The 21239-nt window shown below is 57.2% G+C and overlaps 4 protein-coding genes across 5 annotated transcripts; all 4 read left to right on the plus strand.

Moving 5' to 3' along the window:
* The first annotated feature begins 349 nt into the window (after positions 1-349).
* Positions 350-4123, plus strand: LOC149915603 (protein MANBAL-like). The gene is made up of 5 exons (XM_090152043.1): positions 350-492; positions 700-975; positions 2400-2498; positions 2950-3144; positions 3608-4123. Exons 2-5 carry the CDS (start codon positions 919-921, stop codon positions 3713-3715), a joined length of 459 nt encoding a protein of 152 aa, XP_090008169.1. The 5' UTR covers positions 350-492; positions 700-918; the 3' UTR covers positions 3716-4123.
* Positions 4124-5846: 1723 nt separating this feature from the next.
* On the plus strand, positions 5847-9620 carry LOC149915604 (protein MANBAL-like). The gene is made up of 5 exons (XM_090152042.1): positions 5847-5989; positions 6197-6472; positions 7897-7995; positions 8447-8641; positions 9105-9620. The coding sequence occupies exons 2-5, from the start codon at positions 6416-6418 to the stop codon at positions 9210-9212; spliced, it is 459 nt and encodes a 152-aa protein (XP_090008168.1). The 5' UTR covers positions 5847-5989; positions 6197-6415; the 3' UTR covers positions 9213-9620.
* Positions 9621-11343: 1723 nt separating this feature from the next.
* On the plus strand, positions 11344-15103 carry LOC149915605 (protein MANBAL-like). Of its 2 annotated transcripts, XM_090152044.1 has the most exons (5): positions 11344-11486; positions 11694-11969; positions 13380-13478; positions 13930-14124; positions 14588-15103. In XM_090152044.1, the coding sequence occupies exons 2-5, from the start codon at positions 11913-11915 to the stop codon at positions 14693-14695; spliced, it is 459 nt and encodes a 152-aa protein (XP_090008170.1). In that variant the 5' UTR covers positions 11344-11486; positions 11694-11912; the 3' UTR covers positions 14696-15103. The 2 variants fall into 2 exon arrangements, with proteins under 2 accessions (XP_090008170.1, XP_090008171.1); XM_090152045.1 differs by lacking the exons at positions 11344-11486; positions 11694-11969 and adding an exon at positions 13016-13265.
* Positions 15104-16826: 1723 nt separating this feature from the next.
* On the plus strand, positions 16827-20570 carry LOC149915606 (protein MANBAL-like). Its single transcript, XM_090152047.1, has 5 exons — positions 16827-16969; positions 17177-17452; positions 18847-18945; positions 19397-19591; positions 20055-20570. Exons 2-5 carry the CDS (start codon positions 17396-17398, stop codon positions 20160-20162), a joined length of 459 nt encoding a protein of 152 aa, XP_090008173.1. The 5' UTR covers positions 16827-16969; positions 17177-17395; the 3' UTR covers positions 20163-20570.
* The last annotated feature ends 669 nt before the right edge of the window (positions 20571-21239 follow it).

Genomic DNA, 21239 nt, shown 5'->3' on the forward strand with positions numbered 1-21239 from the left:
GTAGATGATCTTCTGCAGGCATGTCCATTTGAGATCTGCATCCTGAGTGTGGACTGACAGAAAACGGAAGGGAGGGGCGGGGTATGGGGGGAAGAAAGTAAGAGAGGGAAGGACCGAAAAAGGGAACTGTGGAGGGGAAGGGAAGGAAGAGAAAAGGGAAGAAAGGAAAAGGAAAGGAAAAAAGGAGAAGGTAGCGTAGGGAAGGGCAGGTGAGGGGAGGGAAGGGGAGTGAAGGGAAAGGGAAAGGGAAAGGGACGGGAAAGGGAAAGGGAAAGAAAGGAAAGGAGGAGACAAGCTGCATGCCGCCGGCGCCATCCGAGAGGAATCCGGCAGCGGACCCCCCCGGCTCCCCCTGCCCCCTCCAGGTCCCGGCCGTCCCCAGGCCGCCCTTAGCAACGTGACGCCGCAGGCGGTTGCTAGGGCCGGGGCAGGAAGTGCTTCGTGGCGGCGGAGAGCACTTCCGGGGCAGCGCGGCATGGCGGCGCGCGGGCGGTGAGCGGGGCCGGGAGGAGCGGGCTGCGTGCTGGGAACGGGGTCGGGCCTCGGTGCGGGGGCATCGCGGGGCGCTCGGGGGAGGAGCTGGCGGCGCTGCCGGCGCGCGGAGGCGATGCGTGCGGTGCCACCGAGCGCTGCGGGGGCCGGGGGGCAGCTTGCCGTCAGGGAAGGCCGCGCGAGTGCCGAGCTTTGTTGGTGTTTCAGGCGCCTGGAGGAGCAGTCCCCGCAGGGAGCGGTGCCCAGCAAAGCCCGGGCGAGGAATGGAGCGACACGCCTGGGTGCTGCGTTGGCCTGAGGCTGTGGAGCTGAACGAAGGTTTGTAAAGACGCTGTCAAGACTTCCTCTGGACGTCCCTCAGCGGGAGAGGCAGGTTTTAAGAGTGCCGTCGGTCAGGAGCACGTCACATTTCTGCCTGCTCCGTTGATGCTGTTCTACGTCTGTGGGTCCCCGCTGAGGACGGGTGAGCCGGCGTGGCCCCGTGTACGTGCCAGCATTCTGTGCGGATTTGGAATTGAGTCAGAGTGATTTTAATCAAAATTCAGCTGGCCATGTTTATTGTAGGGAATGGTTGCAACCCGAAGCGTGAGGTGCAAGAGGGGGCAGTGGATGCTAAAGTGGAACCCGGAGCTTCGGTCTCCAGGAGGCAGGCGTAGTCAGGTCCCTTTGGAGCCTGCTGTTCTTGGTGCTGAGGTCAGGAGAGCCCTGAACATGGCGCTGTGCGCTGCGTGTCCCAGCCCCAAAAGATTCCCTTGTGGAAGAAGGGCGAGGGTGCAGGATGCTGAGGGCCCTTTTGTGGGGGCCGGCTCCTCTGTGCCCTCTTGCTTGGCGGAGAGAAGGGCTGCCTGCTGTGCACAGGGAGTGCCTTCTAGGTGCCGTGCCGTGCCCTGTCGTCCAGCCCCCTCCTCATCCTATGTGGAACGCCAGTGCCAGCAGTGCGGCTGCCATTTTAGAACCCTCGCCAGCTGTCACCTTGGTCACCGCTGCCCCGGACAACGCACTCGCCTCTGAAAGCTCTGGCAGTTAGCAGCCATGTCAGGAGCGAAGAGTGCGAGGGGCGAAGGTTGCCCTCTTTTCAAGAGGAAGAGAGAGCTGGGGGCCCCAGTAGCGAAGCCGAGGAGGGGGCTGGCCATGACCATCAGGCGGAGGAGGAGTGAAAAGAGAGTCTGTTTCCATCGCGCCTGGACCAGCACTGTGACCACCACGGTGGAGCCGATGGAGGTGGATCCACCTCTGGATGAGCCGATGGAGGTGGATCCACCTCTGGATGAGCCCATGGAGGTGGATCCACCTCTGGATGAGCCCATGGAGGTGGATCCACCTCTGGATGAGCCGATGGAGGTGGATCCGCCTGCGGCACAGCTGGCCTGGCACCACACCACCGTGCCAGGCCCCTCATTGGCGCCGTCGCAGCTCCACCGTCGCTGGTCCAGGCGCTCGGCTCCTTACCCGCTGCGCGGCCCCCGCCCCCAGCATTAGCTGGGTGGCATTACTTAACAGCTGCTCCTCCTTCGAGCCTCCTCTGGAGCCAAGTTCTGTGGGCCCCCAGTGCCATCTTAACCCTGTTATGTCCCAGTCCCTGGTTTTCTTGTTGATTTTAGTGTTAAGTTTAGTTTTAGTGTTAGGAGTAGACAGTTGTTTGTATTTTCGTGTTAGGCATAGGTTCCTGTTCTTATTTTAGAGTTAGGCGTAGGTTACTTGTAGTCTTTTAGTGTTAGGCATAGGTTACTGTTCATACTTTAGAGCTAGGGGTAGATTGCTCCTATCAACTGGAAGTTAGCAGTGCTCACTCGGTAAGCTCACGTCTGATTTATCATCTGAAGACATGAGTGCGACTGCCGTGAGCACGGAGGTCCAATGGCGTCTCCGATTAATTGAATTTCCCCCTTGTGACTTTTGTGTTGCAGAGTGTTGAGGAGCAGAGTGTGAGTGGCTGTGACATTAAGTTGGGCCTCAGGAGAACAGTCTGTGACTGTGTCTCAAGCATCCCGCGTGGCCATTGCAAGGTAGGTGTGCCTTACTTTACAGTAAGCACCGCTGCACCGCTTAGGCGTGCTCCCAAACAGTGCTGGTTAAGCACAGCTCATCCCACTGTCCTCAGCAGATCGGCTTTCTGCGTGCTTTATTTCTGTGCTCGGTGTTGTACAGCACAGCAGCAGCAAGGCCGTGATACATACATAGCCAGGTACATGAAAAAGTGTAACTGTCATCGTATTAATAATATTATTGTTAATATTAATAAGGCAGTCGTCACACGTGTGTGATCAACCTCAGGGATACGTTTATTCCTGCCTGTTAAGCCTTCCCTGAAATTTTGTGTCCCTCTTTGTTATTGGGTGGGAAGACCCAGGGTATCTTCAGAGCACGTCTCTAAGTGAGGCTGGGAATTATTGCTAGCAGGCAGTAACAGCGTCGGAGTGCGTGATAGGAATGATGAGTCTTTTTTCCCCCTTGTAGAAAGCAGCCTCCTTGAGAGCAGCAGAGCAGCAGGCTGTCTGCGCTATGGCAGCTGAACTGCATTTCTCGCCACCTGAGATCCCTGAGCCCACACTAATGGAGAACGTGCTGCGCTACGGACTCTTCTTTGGAGCCGTTTTCCAGCTTCTCTGCGTGTTGGCCATCATCCTGCCATTTTCCAAGTCCGCAAAGACAGTAAGTAGCGCTCTGTTTGACAGAGATTGATAGAAATGCTGAGCAAGTAGGCTGGGAGGGAACAATCTGTAGCTGTTGCCTACGGTAGTGTGCCCCAGCATTGCTGAGAGTGCCGCAGTTTGTTCTGTCCTTCCTTCCGTGTGCGTGCTGTTCCTGCTGGCACGCAAGGAGCCTTGAGGTGCAAGCTCATCTTACTGTCCTGCTGCTGCTGTGGCCTATGAGGTGCCAGTCGGGGCGTTCCCCTGTGCAGGGACTGTGTTGCAGGAAAGGCCTTTAGACTGTAGTTTGCGTGGGATTTTTGGGAACAAGATAGAGGTGGAGTTTCTGGTGTGCCCCAATGTCAGGAAGGCAATTTCCCGCACTGGCATCCTAAGCTGCCCAGTCAGGTGACTTGAATTCCCAAAGCGAGCAGTCTGGCAATTGTTAGAAGGTTCCCTGACTGTTTCTGAATTGATTCTTGTAGGACTCGGACGGCTTTGAGTCTAAGACTTGGGAGACGGTGAAGAAACCAAAGGCAAGTGCTGCACAGCTAAGCAAGAAAGCCAAGAAGGAAAGCAAAAAGAAACGGTAAGGGCCTGAGCAGTAAGCCACAAAGGACAGAAGAATCACCTGGAATGCTTCCTCAGAGGTGCTCCAAATGCAGCGGACTGTACGGTCTGGTTTTCTGGCATGGCCGTGCTTTCCCTTTCATGGACATTGGAGAGGAAGTTACGAAGCTGGAAGGGAAGGGCTTCTGATGCGTTACAAGCAAAGAGGACTTCACCTGTGCAGGACTTCATGTATGGCAAGAGCTGGGGACGCTGCATTCCCTCAGGGTCCTTCAGCTCGATACCTGTTTCAAAATGTTGATCATTAGCTGAAGTCACCGTATGTCTTTAGCGATTAGCAGTAGCCAACCTATTTTACATTCTGTTGAAATGTATACTAAATACAACCCAAATCCCTTAGTTTAAAATAAAAGGGAAACAAAGCTTTTAAACCCGGTGCTGCCTCTTTCAGTGGCTGGTCAAAACATCCCTGGCTTGGGCTGGCAGTGGCAGGGCGATGAACCGGTCGGCTTCACGTCCCTCCCTGAGATGCAGCTGCTTTTCCCGCGTTTCCATGTTGGTCTTCGCAAGTGGTGGCCGTTCAGCCAAAGCTGAAAGTAACTGCTGTGGCAGACTGTGAGCATCGCCTTGCTCTCTGAGGCCTGAGAGAAACAAAAGGAGAGGAAGCAGCGCACGAGGAAGAAGAGTGTCCCTGCACTCAGCCCCTTGAGCTTGTCTCTCTTCCCCGCTGGCTTTTTCAGCCTTCTGTAGTGCCGGCTGTTCCTGTTTGCCCTGGGAAGGCCAGCTCCGTCTTTGGGCAGCCATGGCCTGCAGGTCAGCCTCGTGTTGAGCCGCAAGGAGTTGGAGTGTGGTTGGGCTGGTGTGTAGAGCAGCGCTGGGAGTGGGGCAGGAGGAGAGGGCAGCGGGAGGGCTGCAGGTGAACGCGCCTCGGGCCCAGAGCTCAGGCGTGAGCCGGGAGGGCAGCGAGCCGTGCTGCGCTGCTTCAGCTGCCATGGCTTCAAGCGCGTTATGGGCAGCGCCGCGTGTTGAGCGTCGGGGTGCTGCGAGGGCACATTGCTGAGCCGGAGCCCGAGAGAGGAGAGGCTGCACGTCAAGAGTGTCTGTCTGCCATTTTCAACTGGCGCGTCGGCGTCTTCCTCCTTCCACGAAGGAGGCTGCACGGTGGGCTCGGTACAGCGTGCTACAAGGCGCTGCCTTCTGCCTGCCTGCCTGCCTGCCTGCCTGCCTGCCTGCTGCACTGCTGGGGATGAAAGAGCGGACTGTGGGGCTGTGTGCAGCCAAGGAGCTGGCTGCAAAGGAGGGAAACCAAATTCAAATATTTATGGGTCATAATTGCATCTTCGGTTTGGGTCTGGATCCAGCGGGGGCTGAGTCACGTCCAGCAGCTCCTGGGGGCTGGGGCCGAGCCCGGTGCCTGGGGCTGCGCTGCCTGCAGGAGGGCTGCGGGGCTGGGGCAGCTGGTGTGGGTGCAGCACATGGGGATGTGGGAGGGCGTGCAGCAGGGGGAGCACTGGGCCCGAGCCCCGCTCGTGTTTGTCGCAGCACAGGGGCTGCAGGAGATGCCAGGAGCGCAGAGCAGAGCGGGGAGAGCCGGGCTGTGTGAAGCCCAGGGCATGAAATCTGCCCTTGGCAGCTACGTAGCTGCTGAGCTTTTCCCCCAAGCCCTCAGACTGTGGGATGATAAGGCTCCGCAGCAAAGCCGGCCAGGCCCTCCCGATACTTTGGGGCTGGGGAAGGGCAAAACAAATCAGAGTCTTTCAAGAGCACAAAGCAGGGAAGCACAGCACAAGGCATTTATTGCCTGTGTAGATGATCTTCTGCAGGCATGTCCATTTGAGATCTGCATCCTGAGTGTGGACTGACAGAAAACGGAAGGGAGGGGCGGGGTATGGGGGGAAGAAAGTAAGAGAGGGAAGGACCGAAAAAGGGAACTGTGGAGGGGAAGGGAAGGAAGAGAAAAGGGAAGAAAGGAAAAGGAAAGGAAAAAAGGAGAAGGTAGCGTAGGGAAGGGCAGGTGAGGGGAGGGAAGGGGAGTGAAGGGAAAGGGAAAGGGAAAGGGACGGGAAAGGGAAAGGGAAAGAAAGGAAAGGAGGAGACAAGCTGCATGCCGCCGGCGCCATCCGAGAGGAATCCGGCAGCGGACCCCCCCGGCTCCCCCTGCCCCCTCCAGGTCCCGGCCGTCCCCAGGCCGCCCTTAGCAACGTGACGCCGCAGGCGGTTGCTAGGGCCGGGGCAGGAAGTGCTTCGTGGCGGCGGAGAGCACTTCCGGGGCAGCGCGGCATGGCGGCGCGCGGGCGGTGAGCGGGGCCGGGAGGAGCGGGCTGCGTGCTGGGAACGGGGTCGGGCCTCGGTGCGGGGGCATCGCGGGGCGCTCGGGGGAGGAGCTGGCGGCGCTGCCGGCGCGCGGAGGCGATGCGTGCGGTGCCACCGAGCGCTGCGGGGGCCGGGGGGCAGCTTGCCGTCAGGGAAGGCCGCGCGAGTGCCGAGCTTTGTTGGTGTTTCAGGCGCCTGGAGGAGCAGTCCCCGCAGGGAGCGGTGCCCAGCAAAGCCCGGGCGAGGAATGGAGCGACACGCCTGGGTGCTGCGTTGGCCTGAGGCTGTGGAGCTGAACGAAGGTTTGTAAAGACGCTGTCAAGACTTCCTCTGGACGTCCCTCAGCGGGAGAGGCAGGTTTTAAGAGTGCCGTCGGTCAGGAGCACGTCACATTTCTGCCTGCTCCGTTGATGCTGTTCTACGTCTGTGGGTCCCCGCTGAGGACGGGTGAGCCGGCGTGGCCCCGTGTACGTGCCAGCATTCTGTGCGGATTTGGAATTGAGTCAGAGTGATTTTAATCAAAATTCAGCTGGCCATGTTTATTGTAGGGAATGGTTGCAACCCGAAGCGTGAGGTGCAAGAGGGGGCAGTGGATGCTAAAGTGGAACCCGGAGCTTCGGTCTCCAGGAGGCAGGCGTAGTCAGGTCCCTTTGGAGCCTGCTGTTCTTGGTGCTGAGGTCAGGAGAGCCCTGAACATGGCGCTGTGCGCTGCGTGTCCCAGCCCCAAAAGATTCCCTTGTGGAAGAAGGGCGAGGGTGCAGGATGCTGAGGGCCCTTTTGTGGGGGCCGGCTCCTCTGTGCCCTCTTGCTTGGCGGAGAGAAGGGCTGCCTGCTGTGCACAGGGAGTGCCTTCTAGGTGCCGTGCCGTGCCCTGTCGTCCAGCCCCCTCCTCATCCTATGTGGAACGCCAGTGCCAGCAGTGCGGCTGCCATTTTAGAACCCTCGCCAGCTGTCACCTTGGTCACCGCTGCCCCGGACAACGCACTCGCCTCTGAAAGCTCTGGCAGTTAGCAGCCATGTCAGGAGCGAAGAGTGCGAGGGGCGAAGGTTGCCCTCTTTTCAAGAGGAAGAGAGAGCTGGGGGCCCCAGTAGCGAAGCCGAGGAGGGGGCTGGCCATGACCATCAGGCGGAGGAGGAGTGAAAAGAGAGTCTGTTTCCATCGCGCCTGGACCAGCACTGTGACCACCACGGTGGAGCCGATGGAGGTGGATCCACCTCTGGATGAGCCGATGGAGGTGGATCCACCTCTGGATGAGCCCATGGAGGTGGATCCACCTCTGGATGAGCCCATGGAGGTGGATCCACCTCTGGATGAGCCGATGGAGGTGGATCCGCCTGCGGCACAGCTGGCCTGGCACCACACCACCGTGCCAGGCCCCTCATTGGCGCCGTCGCAGCTCCACCGTCGCTGGTCCAGGCGCTCGGCTCCTTACCCGCTGCGCGGCCCCCGCCCCCAGCATTAGCTGGGTGGCATTACTTAACAGCTGCTCCTCCTTCGAGCCTCCTCTGGAGCCAAGTTCTGTGGGCCCCCAGTGCCATCTTAACCCTGTTATGTCCCAGTCCCTGGTTTTCTTGTTGATTTTAGTGTTAAGTTTAGTTTTAGTGTTAGGAGTAGACAGTTGTTTGTATTTTCGTGTTAGGCATAGGTTCCTGTTCTTATTTTAGAGTTAGGCGTAGGTTACTTGTAGTCTTTTAGTGTTAGGCATAGGTTACTGTTCATACTTTAGAGCTAGGGGTAGATTGCTCCTATCAACTGGAAGTTAGCAGTGCTCACTCGGTAAGCTCACGTCTGATTTATCATCTGAAGACATGAGTGCGACTGCCGTGAGCACGGAGGTCCAATGGCGTCTCCGATTAATTGAATTTCCCCCTTGTGACTTTTGTGTTGCAGAGTGTTGAGGAGCAGAGTGTGAGTGGCTGTGACATTAAGTTGGGCCTCAGGAGAACAGTCTGTGACTGTGTCTCAAGCATCCCGCGTGGCCATTGCAAGGTAGGTGTGCCTTACTTTACAGTAAGCACCGCTGCACCGCTTAGGCGTGCTCCCAAACAGTGCTGGTTAAGCACAGCTCATCCCACTGTCCTCAGCAGATCGGCTTTCTGCGTGCTTTATTTCTGTGCTCGGTGTTGTACAGCACAGCAGCAGCAAGGCCGTGATACATACATAGCCAGGTACATGAAAAAGTGTAACTGTCATCGTATTAATAATATTATTGTTAATATTAATAAGGCAGTCGTCACACGTGTGTGATCAACCTCAGGGATACGTTTATTCCTGCCTGTTAAGCCTTCCCTGAAATTTTGTGTCCCTCTTTGTTATTGGGTGGGAAGACCCAGGGTATCTTCAGAGCACGTCTCTAAGTGAGGCTGGGAATTATTGCTAGCAGGCAGTAACAGCGTCGGAGTGCGTGATAGGAATGATGAGTCTTTTTTCCCCCTTGTAGAAAGCAGCCTCCTTGAGAGCAGCAGAGCAGCAGGCTGTCTGCGCTATGGCAGCTGAACTGCATTTCTCGCCACCTGAGATCCCTGAGCCCACACTAATGGAGAACGTGCTGCGCTACGGACTCTTCTTTGGAGCCGTTTTCCAGCTTCTCTGCGTGTTGGCCATCATCCTGCCATTTTCCAAGTCCGCAAAGACAGTAAGTAGCGCTCTGTTTGACAGAGATTGATAGAAATGCTGAGCAAGTAGGCTGGGAGGGAACAATCTGTAGCTGTTGCCTACGGTAGTGTGCCCCAGCATTGCTGAGAGTGCCGCAGTTTGTTCTGTCCTTCCTTCCGTGTGCGTGCTGTTCCTGCTGGCACGCAAGGAGCCTTGAGGTGCAAGCTCATCTTACTGTCCTGCTGCTGCTGTGGCCTATGAGGTGCCAGTCGGGGCGTTCCCCTGTGCAGGGACTGTGTTGCAGGAAAGGCCTTTAGACTGTAGTTTGCGTGGGATTTTTGGGAACAAGATAGAGGTGGAGTTTCTGGTGTGCCCCAATGTCAGGAAGGCAATTTCCCGCACTGGCATCCTAAGCTGCCCAGTCAGGTGACTTGAATTCCCAAAGCGAGCAGTCTGGCAATTGTTAGAAGGTTCCCTGACTGTTTCTGAATTGATTCTTGTAGGACTCGGACGGCTTTGAGTCTAAGACTTGGGAGACGGTGAAGAAACCAAAGGCAAGTGCTGCACAGCTAAGCAAGAAAGCCAAGAAGGAAAGCAAAAAGAAACGGTAAGGGCCTGAGCAGTAAGCCACAAAGGACAGAAGAATCACCTGGAATGCTTCCTCAGAGGTGCTCCAAATGCAGCGGACTGTACGGTCTGGTTTTCTGGCATGGCCGTGCTTTCCCTTTCATGGACATTGGAGAGGAAGTTACGAAGCTGGAAGGGAAGGGCTTCTGATGCGTTACAAGCAAAGAGGACTTCACCTGTGCAGGACTTCATGTATGGCAAGAGCTGGGGACGCTGCATTCCCTCAGGGTCCTTCAGCTCGATACCTGTTTCAAAATGTTGATCATTAGCTGAAGTCACCGTATGTCTTTAGCGATTAGCAGTAGCCAACCTATTTTACATTCTGTTGAAATGTATACTAAATACAACCCAAATCCCTTAGTTTAAAATAAAAGGGAAACAAAGCTTTTAAACCCGGTGCTGCCTCTTTCAGTGGCTGGTCAAAACATCCCTGGCTTGGGCTGGCAGTGGCAGGGCGATGAACCGGTCGGCTTCACGTCCCTCCCTGAGATGCAGCTGCTTTTCCCGCGTTTCCATGTTGGTCTTCGCAAGTGGTGGCCGTTCAGCCAAAGCTGAAAGTAACTGCTGTGGCAGACTGTGAGCATCGCCTTGCTCTCTGAGGCCTGAGAGAAACAAAAGGAGAGGAAGCAGCGCACGAGGAAGAAGAGTGTCCCTGCACTCAGCCCCTTGAGCTTGTCTCTCTTCCCCGCTGGCTTTTTCAGCCTTCTGTAGTGCCGGCTGTTCCTGTTTGCCCTGGGAAGGCCAGCTCCGTCTTTGGGCAGCCATGGCCTGCAGGTCAGCCTCGTGTTGAGCCGCAAGGAGTTGGAGTGTGGTTGGGCTGGTGTGTAGAGCAGCGCTGGGAGTGGGGCAGGAGGAGAGGGCAGCGGGAGGGCTGCAGGTGAACGCGCCTCGGGCCCAGAGCTCAGGCGTGAGCCGGGAGGGCAGCGAGCCGTGCTGCGCTGCTTCAGCTGCCATGGCTTCAAGCGCGTTATGGGCAGCGCCGCGTGTTGAGCGTCGGGGTGCTGCGAGGGCACATTGCTGAGCCGGAGCCCGAGAGAGGAGAGGCTGCACGTCAAGAGTGTCTGTCTGCCATTTTCAACTGGCGCGTCGGCGTCTTCCTCCTTCCACGAAGGAGGCTGCACGGTGGGCTCGGTACAGCGTGCTACAAGGCGCTGCCTTCTGCCTGCCTGCCTGCCTGCCTGCCTGCCTGCCTGCTGCACTGCTGGGGATGAAAGAGCGGACTGTGGGGCTGTGTGCAGCCAAGGAGCTGGCTGCAAAGGAGGGAAACCAAATTCAAATATTTATGGGTCATAATTGCATCTTCGGTTTGGGTCTGGATCCAGCGGGGGCTGAGTCACGTCCAGCAGCTCCTGGGGGCTGGGGCCGAGCCCGGTGCCTGGGGCTGCGCTGCCTGCAGGAGGGCTGCGGGGCTGGGGCAGCTGGTGTGGGTGCAGCACATGGGGATGTGGGAGGGCGTGCAGCAGGGGGAGCACTGGGCCCGAGCCCCGCTCGTGTTTGTCGCAGCACAGGGGCTGCAGGAGATGCCAGGAGCGCAGAGCAGAGCGGGGAGAGCCGGGCTGTGTGAAGCCCAGGGCATGAAATCTGCCCTTGGCAGCTACGTAGCTGCTGAGCTTTTCCCCCAAGCCCTCAGACTGTGGGATGATAAGGCTCCGCAGCAAAGCCGGCCAGGCCCTCCCGATACTTTGGGGCTGGGGAAGGGCAAAACAAATCAGAGTCTTTCAAGAGCACAAAGCAGGGAAGCACAGCACAAGGCATTTATTGCCTGTGTAGATGATCTTCTGCAGGCATGTCCATTTGAGATCTGCATCCTGAGTGTGGACTGACAGAAAACGGAAGGGAGGGGCGGGGTATGGGGGGAAGAAAGTAAGAGAGGGAAGGACCGAAAAAGGGAACTGTGGAGGGGAAGGGAAGGAAGAGAAAAGGGAAGAAAGGAAAAGGAAAGGAAAAAAGGAGAAGGTAGCGTAGGGAAGGGCAGGTGAGGGGAGGGAAGGGGAGTGAAGGGAAAGGGAAAGGGAAAGGGACGGGAAAGGGAAAGGGAAAGAAAGGAAAGGAGGAGACAAGCTGCATGCCGCCGGCGCCATCCGAGAGGAATCCGGCAGCGGACCCCCCCGGCTCCCCCTGCCCCCTCCAGGTCCCGGCCGTCCCCAGGCCGCCCTTAGCAACGTGACGCCGCAGGCGGTTGCTAGGGCCGGGGCAGGAAGTGCTTCGTGGCGGCGGAGAGCACTTCCGGGGCAGCGCGGCATGGCGGCGCGCGGGCGGTGAGCGGGGCCGGGAGGAGCGGGCTGCGTGCTGGGAACGGGGTCGGGCCTCGGTGCGGGGGCATCGCGGGGCGCTCGGGGGAGGAGCTGGCGGCGCTGCCGGCGCGCGGAGGCGATGCGTGCGGTGCCACCGAGCGCTGCGGGGGCCGGGGGGCAGCTTGCCGTCAGGGAAGGCCGCGCGAGTGCCGAGCTTTGTTGGTGTTTCAGGCGCCTGGAGGAGCAGTCCCCGCAGGGAGCGGTGCCCAGCAAAGCCCGGGCGAGGAATGGAGCGACACGCCTGGGTGCTGCGTTGGCCTGAGGCTGTGGAGCTGAACGAAGGTTTGTAAAGACGCTGTCAAGACTTCCTCTGGACGTCCCTCAGCGGGAGAGGCAGGTTTTAAGAGTGCCGTCGGTCAGGAGCACGTCACATTTCTGCCTGCTCCGTTGATGCTGTTCTACGTCTGTGGGTCCCCGCTGAGGACGGGTGAGCCGGCGTGGCCCCGTGTACGTGCCAGCATTCTGTGCGGATTTGGAATTGAGTCAGAGTGATTTTAATCAAAATTCAGCTGGCCATGTTTATTGTAGGGAATGGTTGCAACCCGAAGCGTGAGGTGCAAGAGGGGGCAGTGGATGCTAAAGTGGAACCCGGAGCTTCGGTCTCCAGGAGGCAGGCGTAGTCAGGTCCCTTTGGAGCCTGCTGTTCTTGGTGCTGAGGTCAGGAGAGCCCTGAACATGGCGCTGTGCGCTGCGTGTCCCAGCCCCAAAAGATTCCCTTGTGGAAGAAGGGCGAGGGTGCAGGATGCTGAGGGCCCTTTTGTGGGGGCCGGCTCCTCTGTGCCCTCTTGCTTGGCGGAGAGAAGGGCTGCCTGCTGTGCACAGGGAGTGCCTTCTAGGTGCCGTGCCGTGCCCTGTCGTCCAGCCCCCTCCTCATCCTATGTGGAACGCCAGTGCCAGCAGTGCGGCTGCCATTTTAGAACCCTCGCCAGCTGTCACCTTGGTCACCGCTGCCCCGGACAACGCACTCGCCTCTGAAAGCTCTGGCAGTTAGCAGCCATGTCAGGAGCGAAGAGTGCGAGGGGCGAAGGTTGCCCTCTTTTCAAGAGGAAGAGAGAGCTGGGGGCCCCAGTAGCGAAGCCGAGGAGGGGGCTGGCCATGACCATCAGGCGGAGGAGGAGTGAAAAGAGAGTCTGTTTCCATCGCGCCTGGACCAGCACTGTGACCACCACGGTGGAGCCGATGGAGGTGGATCCACCTCTGGATGAGCCGATGGAGGTGGATCCACCTCTGGATGAGCCCATGGAGGTGGATCCACCTCTGGATGAGCCCATGGAGGTGGATCCACCTCTGGATGAGCCGATGGAGGTGGATCCGCCTGCGGCACAGCTGGCCTGGCACCACACCACCGTGCCAGGCCCCTCATTGGCGCCGTCGCTGGTCCAGGCGCTCGGCTCCTTACCCGCTGCGCGGCCCCCGCCCCCAGCATTAGCTGGGTGGCATTACTTAACAGCTGCTCCTCCTTCGAGCCTCCTCTGGAGCCAAGTTCTGTGGGCCCCCAGTGCCATCTTAACCCTGTTATGTCCCAGTCCCTGGTTTTCTTGTTGATTTTAGTGTTAAGTTTAGTTTTAGTGTTAGGAGTAGACAGTTGTTTGTATTTTCGTGTTAGGCATAGGTTCCTGTTCTTATTTTAGAGTTAGGCGTAGGTTACTTGTAGTCTTTTAGTGTTAGGCATAGGTTACTGTTCATACTTTAGAGCTAGGGGTAGATTGCTCCTATCAACTGGAAGTTAGCAGTGCTCACTCGGTAAGCTCACGTCTGATTTATCATCTGAAGACATGAGTGCGACTGCCGTGAGCACGGAGGTCCAATGGCGTCTCCGATTAATTGAATTTCCCCCTTGTGACTTTTGTGTTGCAGAGTGTTGAGGAGCAGAGTGTGAGTGGCTGTGACATTAAGTTGGGCCTCAGGAGAACAGTCTGTGACTGTGTCTCAAGCATCCCGCGTGGCCATTGCAAGGTAGGTGTGCCTTACTTTACAGTAAGCACCGCTGCACCGCTTAGGCGTGCTCCCAAACAGTGCTGGTTAAGCACAGCTCATCCCACTGTCCTCAGCAGATCGGCTTTCTGCGTGCTTTATTTCTGTGCTCGGTGTTGTACAGCACAGCAGCAGCAAGGCCGTGATACATACATAGCCAGGTACATGAAAAAGTGTAACTGTCATCGTATTAATAATATTATTGTTAATATTAATAAGGCAGTCGTCACACGTGTGTGATCAACCTCAGGGATACGTTTATTCCTGCCTGTTAAGCCTTCCCTGAAATTTTGTGTCCCTCTTTGTTATTGGGTGGGAAGACCCAGGGTATCTTCAGAGCACGTCTCTAAGTGAGGCTGGGAATTATTGCTAGCAGGCAGTAACAGCGTCGGAGTGCGTGATAGGAATGATGAGTCTTTTTTCCCCCTTGTAGAAAGCAGCCTCCTTGAGAGCAGCAGAGCAGCAGGCTGTCTGCGCTATGGCAGCTGAACTGCATTTCTCGCCACCTGAGATCCCTGAGCCCACACTAATGGAGAACGTGCTGCGCTACGGACTCTTCTTTGGAGCCGTTTTCCAGCTTCTCTGCGTGTTGGCCATCATCCTGCCATTTTCCAAGTCCGCAAAGACAGTAAGTAGCGCTCTGTTTGACAGAGATTGATAGAAATGCTGAGCAAGTAGGCTGGGAGGGAACAATCTGTAGCTGTTGCCTACGGTAGTGTGCCCCAGCATTGCTGAGAGTGCCGCAGTTTGTTCTGTCCTTCCTTCCGTGTGCGTGCTGTTCCTGCTGGCACGCAAGGAGCCTTGAGGTGCAAGCTCATCTTACTGTCCTGCTGCTGCTGTGGCCTATGAGGTGCCAGTCGGGGCGTTCCCCTGTGCAGGGACTGTGTTGCAGGAAAGGCCTTTAGACTGTAGTTTGCGTGGGATTTTTGGGAACAAGATAGAGGTGGAGTTTCTGGTGTGCCCCAATGTCAGGAAGGCAATTTCCCGCACTGGCATCCTAAGCTGCCCAGTCAGGTGACTTGAATTCCCAAAGCGAGCAGTCTGGCAATTGTTAGAAGGTTCCCTGACTGTTTCTGAATTGATTCTTGTAGGACTCGGACGGCTTTGAGTCTAAGACTTGGGAGACGGTGAAGAAACCAAAGGCAAGTGCTGCACAGCTAAGCAAGAAAGCCAAGAAGGAAAGCAAAAAGAAACGGTAAGGGCCTGAGCAGTAAGCCACAAAGGACAGAAGAATCACCTGGAATGCTTCCTCAGAGGTGCTCCAAATGCAGCGGACTGTACGGTCTGGTTTTCTGGCATGGCCGTGCTTTCCCTTTCATGGACATTGGAGAGGAAGTTACGAAGCTGGAAGGGAAGGGCTTCTGATGCGTTACAAGCAAAGAGGACTTCACCTGTGCAGGACTTCATGTATGGCAAGAGCTGGGGACGCTGCATTCCCTCAGGGTCCTTCAGCTCGATACCTGTTTCAAAATGTTGATCATTAGCTGAAGTCACCGTATGTCTTTAGCGATTAGCAGTAGCCAACCTATTTTACATTCTGTTGAAATGTATACTAAATACAACCCAAATCCCTTAGTTTAAAATAAAAGGGAAACAAAGCTTTTAAACCCGGTGCTGCCTCTTTCAGTGGCTGGTCAAAACATCCCTGGCTTGGGCTGGCAGTGGCAGGGCGATGAACCGGTCGGCTTCACGTCCCTCCCTGAGATGCAGCTGCTTTTCCCGCGTTTCCATGTTGGTCTTCGCAAGTGGTGGCCGTTCAGCCAAAGCTGAAAGTAACTGCTGTGGCAGACTGTGAGCATCGCCTTGCTCTCTGAGGCCTGAGAGAAACAAAAGGAGAGGAAGCAGCGCACGAGGAAGAAGAGTGTCCCTGCACTCAGCCCCTTGAGCTTGTCTCTCTTCCCCGCTGGCTTTTTCAGCCTTCTGTAGTGCCGGCTGTTCCTGTTTGCCCTGGGAAGGCCAGCTCCGTCTTTGGGCAGCCATGGCCTGCAGGTCAGCCTCGTGTTGAGCCGCAAGGAGTTGGAGTGTGGTTGGGCTGGTGTGTAGAGCAGCGCTGGGAGTGGGGCAGGAGGAGAGGGCAGCGGGAGGGCTGCAGGTGAACGCGCCTCGGGCCCAGAGCTCAGGCGTGAGCCGGGAGGGCAGCGAGCCGTGCTGCGCTGCTTCAGCTGCCATGGCTTCAAGCGCGTTATGGGCAGCGCCGCGTGTTGAGCGTCGGGGTGCTGCGAGGGCACATTGCTGAGCCGGAGCCCGAGAGAGGAGAGGCTGCACGTCAAGAGTGTCTGTCTGCCATTTTCAACTGGCGCGTCGGCGTCTTCCTCCTTCCACGAAGGAGGCTGCACGGTGGGCTCGGTACAGCGTGCTACAAGGCGCTGCCTTCTGCCTGCCTGCCTGCCTGCCTGCCTGCCTGCCTGCTGCACTGCTGGGGATGAAAGAGCGGACTGTGGGGCTGTGTGCAGCCAAGGAGCTGGCTGCAAAGGAGGGAAACCAAATTCAAATATTTATGGGTCATAATTGCATCTTCGGTTTGGGTCTGGATCCAGCGGGGGCTGAGTCACGTCCAGCAGCTCCTGGGGGCTGGGGCCGAGCCCGGTGCCTGGGGCTGCGCTGCCTGCAGGAGGGCTGCGGGGCTGGGGCAGCTGGTGTGGGTGCAGCACATGGGGATGTGGGAGGGCGTGCAGCAGGGGGAGCACTGGGCCCGAGCCCCGCTCGTGTTTGTCGCAGCACAGGGGCTGCAGGAGATGCCAGGAGCGCAGAGCAGAGCGGGGAGAGCCGGGCTGTGTGAAGCCCAGGGCATGAAATCTGCCCTTGGCAGCTACGTAGCTGCTGAGCTTTTCCCCCAAGCCCTCAGACTGTGGGATGATAAGGCTCCGCAGCAAAGCCGGCCAGGCCCTCCCGATACTTTGGGGCTGGGGAAGGGCAAAACAAATCAGAGTCTTTCAAGAGCACAAAGCAGGGAAGCACAGCACAAGGCATTTATTGCCTGTGTAGATGATCTTCTGCAGGCATGTCCATTTGAGATCTGCATCCTGAGTGTGGACTGACAGAAAACGGAAGGGAGGGGCGGGGTATGGGGGGAAGAAAGTAAGAGAGGGAAGGACCGAAAAAGGGAACTGTGGAGGGGAAGGGAAGGAAGAGAAAAGGGAAGAAAGGAAAAGGAAAGGAAAAAAGGAGAAGGTAGCGTAGGGAAGGGCAGGTGAGGGGAGGGAAGGGGAGTGAAGGGAAAGGGAAAGGGAAAGGGACGGGAAAGGGAAAGGGAAAGAAAGGAAAGGAGGAGACAAGCTGCATGCCGCCGGCGCCATCCGAGAGGAATCCGGCAGCGGACCCCCCCGGCTCCCCCTGCCCCCTCCAGGTCCCGGCCGTCCCCAGGCCGCCCTTAGCAACGTGACGCCGCAGGCGGTTGCTAGGGCCGGGGCAGGAAGTGCTTCGTGGCGGCGGAGAGCACTTCCGGGGCAGCGCGGCATGGCGGCGCGCGGGCGGTGAGCGGGGCCGGGAGGAGCGGGCTGCGTGCTGGGAACGGGGTCGGGCCTCGGTGCGGGGGCATCGCGGGGCGCTCGGGGGAAAAGCTGGCGGCGCTGCCGGCGCGCGGAGGCGATGCGTGCGGTGCCACCGAGCGCTGCGGGGGCCGGGGGGCAGCTTGCCGTCAGGGAAGGCCGCGCGAGTGCCGAGCTTTGTTGGTGTTTCAGGCGCCTGGAGGAGCAGTCCCCGCAGGGAGCGGTGCCCAGCAAAGCCCGGGCGAGGAATGGAGCGACACGCCTGGGTGCTGCGTTGGCCTGAGGCTGTGGAGCTGAACGAAGGTTTGTAAAGACGCTGTCAAGACTTCCTCTGGACGTCCCTCAGCGGGAGAGGCAGGTTTTAAGAGTGCCGTCGGTCAGGAGCACGTCACATTTCTGCCTGCTCCGTTGATGCTGTTCTACGTCTGTGGGTCCCCGCTGAGGACGGGTGAGCCGGCGTGGCCCCGTGTACGTGCCAGCATTCTGTGCGGATTTGGAATTGAGTCAGAGTGATTTTAATCAAAATTCAGCTGGCCATGTTTATTGTAGGGAATGGTTGCAACCCGAAGCGTGAGGTGCAAGAGGGGGCAGTGGATGCTAAAGTGGAACCCGGAGCTTCGGTCTCCAGGAGGCAGGCGTAGTCAGGTCCCTTTGGAGCCTGCTGTTCTTGGTGCTGAGGTCAGGAGAGCCCTGAACATGGCGCTGTGCGCTGCGTGTCCCAGCCCCAAAAGATTCCCTTGTGGAAGAAGGGCGAGGGTGCAGGATGCTGAGGGCCCTTTTGTGGGGGCCGGCTCCTCTGTGCCCTCTTGCTTGGCGGAGAGAAGGGCTGCCTGCTGTGCACAGGGAGTGCCTTCTAGGTGCCGTGCCGTGCCCTGTCGTCCAGCCCCCTCCTCATCCTATGTGGAACGCCAGTGCCAGCAGTGCGGCTGCCATTTTAGAACCCTCGCCAGCTGTCACCTTGGTCACCGCTGCCCCGGACAACGCACTCGCCTCTGAAAGCTCTGGCAGTTAGCAGCCATGTCAGGAGCGAAGAGTGCGAGGGGCGAAGGTTGCCCTCTTTTCAAGAGGAAGAGAGAGCTGGGGGCCCCAGTAGCGAAGCCGAGGAGGGGGCTGGCCATGACCATCAGGCGGAGGAGGAGTGAAAAGAGAGTCTGTTTCCATCGCGCCTGGACCAGCACTGTGACCACCACGGTGGAGCCGATGGAGGTGGATCCACCTCTGGATGAGCCGATGGAGGTGGATCCACCTCTGGATGAGCCCATGGAGGTGGATCCACCTCTGGATGAGCCGATGGAGGTGGATCCGCCTGCGGCACAGCTGGCCTGGCACCACACCACCGTGCCAGGCCCCTCATTGGCGCCGTCGCAGCTCCACCGTCGCTGGTCCAGGCGCTCGGCTCCTTACCCGCTGCGCGGCCCCCGCCCCCAGCATTAGCTGGGTGGCATTACTTAACAGCTGCTCCTCCTTCGAGCCTCCTCTGGAGCCAAGTTCTGTGGGCCCCCAGTGCCATCTTAACCCTGTTATGTCCCAGTCCCTGGTTTTCTTGTTGATTTTAGTGTTAAGTTTAGTTTTAGTGTTAGGAGTAGACAGTTGTTTGTATTTTCGTGTTAGGCATAGGTTCCTGTTCTTATTTTAGAGTTAGGCGTAGGTTACTTGTAGTCTTTTAGTGTTAGGCATAGGTTACTGTTCATACTTTAGAGCTAGGGGTAGATTGCTCCTATCAACTGGAAGTTAGCAGTGCTCACTCGGTAAGCTCACGTCTGATTTATCATCTGAAGACATGAGTGCGACTGCCGTGAGCACGGAGGTCCAATGGCGTCTCCGATTAATTGAATTTCCCCCTTGTGACTTTTGTGTTGCAGAGTGTTGAGGAGCAGAGTGTGAGTGGCTGTGACATTAAGTTGGGCCTCAGGAGAACAGTCTGTGACTGTGTCTCAAGCATCCCGCGTGGCCATTGCAAGGTAGGTGTGCCTTACTTTACAGTAAGCACCGCTGCACCGCTTAGGCGTGCTCCCAAACAGTGCTGGTTAAGCACAGCTCATCCCACTGTCCTCAGCAGATCGGCTTTCTGCGTGCTTTATTTCTGTGCTCGGTGTTGTACAGCACAGCAGCAGCAAGGCCGTGATACATACATAGCCAGGTACATGAAAAAGTGTAACTGTCATCGTATTAATAATATTATTGTTAATATTAATAAGGCAGTCGTCACACGTGTGTGATCAACCTCAGGGATACGTTTATTCCTGCCTGTTAAGCCTTCCCTGAAATTTTGTGTCCCTCTTTGTTATTGGGTGGGAAGACCCAGGGTATCTTCAGAGCACGTCTCTAAGTGAGGCTGGGAATTATTGCTAGCAGGCAGTAACAGCGTCGGAGTGCGTGATAGGAATGATGAGTCTTTTTTCCCCCTTGTAGAAAGCAGCCTCCTTGAGAGCAGCAGAGCAGCAGGCTGTCTGCGCTATGGCAGCTGAACTGCATTTCTCGCCACCTGAGATCCCTGAGCCCACACTAATGGAGAACGTGCTGCGCTACGGACTCTTCTTTGGAGCCGTTTTCCAGCTTCTCTGCGTGTTGGCCATCATCCTGCCATTTTCCAAGTCCGCAAAGACAGTAAGTAGCGCTCTGTTTGACAGAGATTGATAGAAATGCTGAGCAAGTAGGCTGGGAGGGAACAATCTGTAGCTGTTGCCTACGGTAGCGTGCCCCAGCATTGCTGAGAGTGCCGCAGTTTGTTCTGTCCTTCCTTCCGTGTGCGTGCTGTTCCTGCTGGCACGCAAGGAGCCTTGAGGTGCAAGCTCATCTTACTGTCCTGCTGCTGCTGTGGCCTATGAGGTGCCAGTCGGGGCGTTCCCCTGTGCAGGGACTGTGTTGCAGGAAAGGCCTTTAGACTGTAGTTTGCGTGGGATTTTTGGGAACAAGATAGAGGTGGAGTTTCTGGTGTGCCCCAATGTCAGGAAGGCAATTTCCCGCACTGGCATCCTAAGCTGCCCAGTCAGGTGACTTGAATTCCCAAAGCGAGCAGTCTGGCAATTGTTAGAAGGTTCCCTGACTGTTTCTGAATTGATTCTTGTAGGACTCGGACGGCTTTGAGTCTAAGACTTGGGAGACGGTGAAGAAACCAAAGGCAAGTGCTGCACAGCTAAGCAAGAAAGCCAAGAAGGAAAGCAAAAAGAAACGGTAAGGGCCTGAGCAGTAAGCCACAAAGGACAGAAGAATCACCTGGAATGCTTCCTCAGAGGTGCTCCAAATGCAGCGGACTGTACGGTCTGGTTTTCTGGCATGGCCGTGCTTTCCCTTTCATGGACATTGGAGAGGAAGTTACGAAGCTGGAAGGGAAGGGCTTCTGATGCGTTACAAGCAAAGAGGACTTCACCTGTGCAGGACTTCATGTATGGCAAGAGCTGGGGACGCTGCATTCCCTCAGGGTCCTTCAGCTCGATACCTGTTTCAAAATGTTGATCATTAGCTGAAGTCACCGTATGTCTTTAGCGATTAGCAGTAGCCAACCTATTTTACATTCTGTTGAAATGTATACTAAATACAACCCAAATCCCTTAGTTTAAAATAAAAGGGAAACAAAGCTTTTAAACCCGGTGCTGCCTCTTTCAGTGGCTGGTCAAAACATCCCTGGCTTGGGCTGGCAGTGGCAGGGCGATGAACCGGTCGGCTTCACGTCCCTCCCTGAGATGCAGCTGCTTTTCCCGCGTTTCCATGTTGGTCTTCGCAAGTGGTGGCCGTTCAGCCAAAGCTGAAAGTAACTGCTGTGGCAGACTGTGAGCATCGCCTTGCTCTCTGAGGCCTGAGAGAAACAAAAGGAGAGGAAGCAGCGCACGAGGAAGAAGAGTGTCCCTGCACTCAGCCCCTTGAGCTTGTCTCTCTTCCCCGCTGGCTTTTTCAGCCTTCTGTAGTGCCGGCTGTTCCTGTTTGCCCTGGGAAGGCCAGCTCCGTCTTTGGGCAGCCATGGCCTGCAGGTCAGCCTCGTGTTGAGCCGCAAGGAGTTGGAGTGTGGTTGGGCTGGTGTGTAGAGCAGCGCTGGGAGTGGGGCAGGAGGAGAGGGCAGCGGGAGGGCTGCAGGTGAACGCGCCTCGGGCCCAGAGCTCAGGCGTGAGCCGGGAGGGCAGCGAGCCGTGCTGCGCTGCTTCAGCTGCCATGGCTTCAAGCGCGTTATGGGCAGCGCCGCGTGTTGAGCGTCGGGGTGCTGCGAGGGCACATTGCTGAGCCGGAGCCCGAGAGAGGAGAGGCTGCACGTCAAGAGTGT

The sequence above is a fragment of the Phasianus colchicus genome, chromosome 17 (assembly GCF_987193195.1).
Source record: "Phasianus colchicus chromosome 17, bPhaCol1.hap1.1, whole genome shotgun sequence".
NCBI classification, from domain to species: domain Eukaryota; kingdom Metazoa; phylum Chordata; class Aves; order Galliformes; family Phasianidae; genus Phasianus; species Phasianus colchicus.

Coding starts and splice junctions, on each gene's coding strand:
- LOC149915603 (XM_090152043.1), top strand. CDS start 919: ATGCTGTTCTACGTCTGTGGGTCCCCGCTGAGGACGGGTGAGCCGGCG. Junction 976..2,399: donor GTGAGCCGGCGTGGCCCCGT/GTACGTGCCAGC, acceptor TTTGTGTTGCAG/AGTGTTGAGGAGCAGAGTGT. Junction 2,499..2,949: donor TCCCGCGTGGCCATTGCAAG/GTAGGTGTGCCT, acceptor TCCCCCTTGTAG/AAAGCAGCCTCCTTGAGAGC.
- LOC149915604 (XM_090152042.1), top strand. CDS start 6,416: ATGCTGTTCTACGTCTGTGGGTCCCCGCTGAGGACGGGTGAGCCGGCG. Junction 7,996..8,446: donor TCCCGCGTGGCCATTGCAAG/GTAGGTGTGCCT, acceptor TCCCCCTTGTAG/AAAGCAGCCTCCTTGAGAGC. Junction 8,642..9,104: donor TTTCCAAGTCCGCAAAGACA/GTAAGTAGCGCT, acceptor TGATTCTTGTAG/GACTCGGACGGCTTTGAGTC.
- LOC149915605 (XM_090152044.1), top strand. CDS start 11,913: ATGCTGTTCTACGTCTGTGGGTCCCCGCTGAGGACGGGTGAGCCGGCG. Junction 13,479..13,929: donor TCCCGCGTGGCCATTGCAAG/GTAGGTGTGCCT, acceptor TCCCCCTTGTAG/AAAGCAGCCTCCTTGAGAGC. Junction 14,125..14,587: donor TTTCCAAGTCCGCAAAGACA/GTAAGTAGCGCT, acceptor TGATTCTTGTAG/GACTCGGACGGCTTTGAGTC.
- LOC149915606 (XM_090152047.1), top strand. CDS start 17,396: ATGCTGTTCTACGTCTGTGGGTCCCCGCTGAGGACGGGTGAGCCGGCG. Junction 17,453..18,846: donor GTGAGCCGGCGTGGCCCCGT/GTACGTGCCAGC, acceptor TTTGTGTTGCAG/AGTGTTGAGGAGCAGAGTGT. Junction 18,946..19,396: donor TCCCGCGTGGCCATTGCAAG/GTAGGTGTGCCT, acceptor TCCCCCTTGTAG/AAAGCAGCCTCCTTGAGAGC.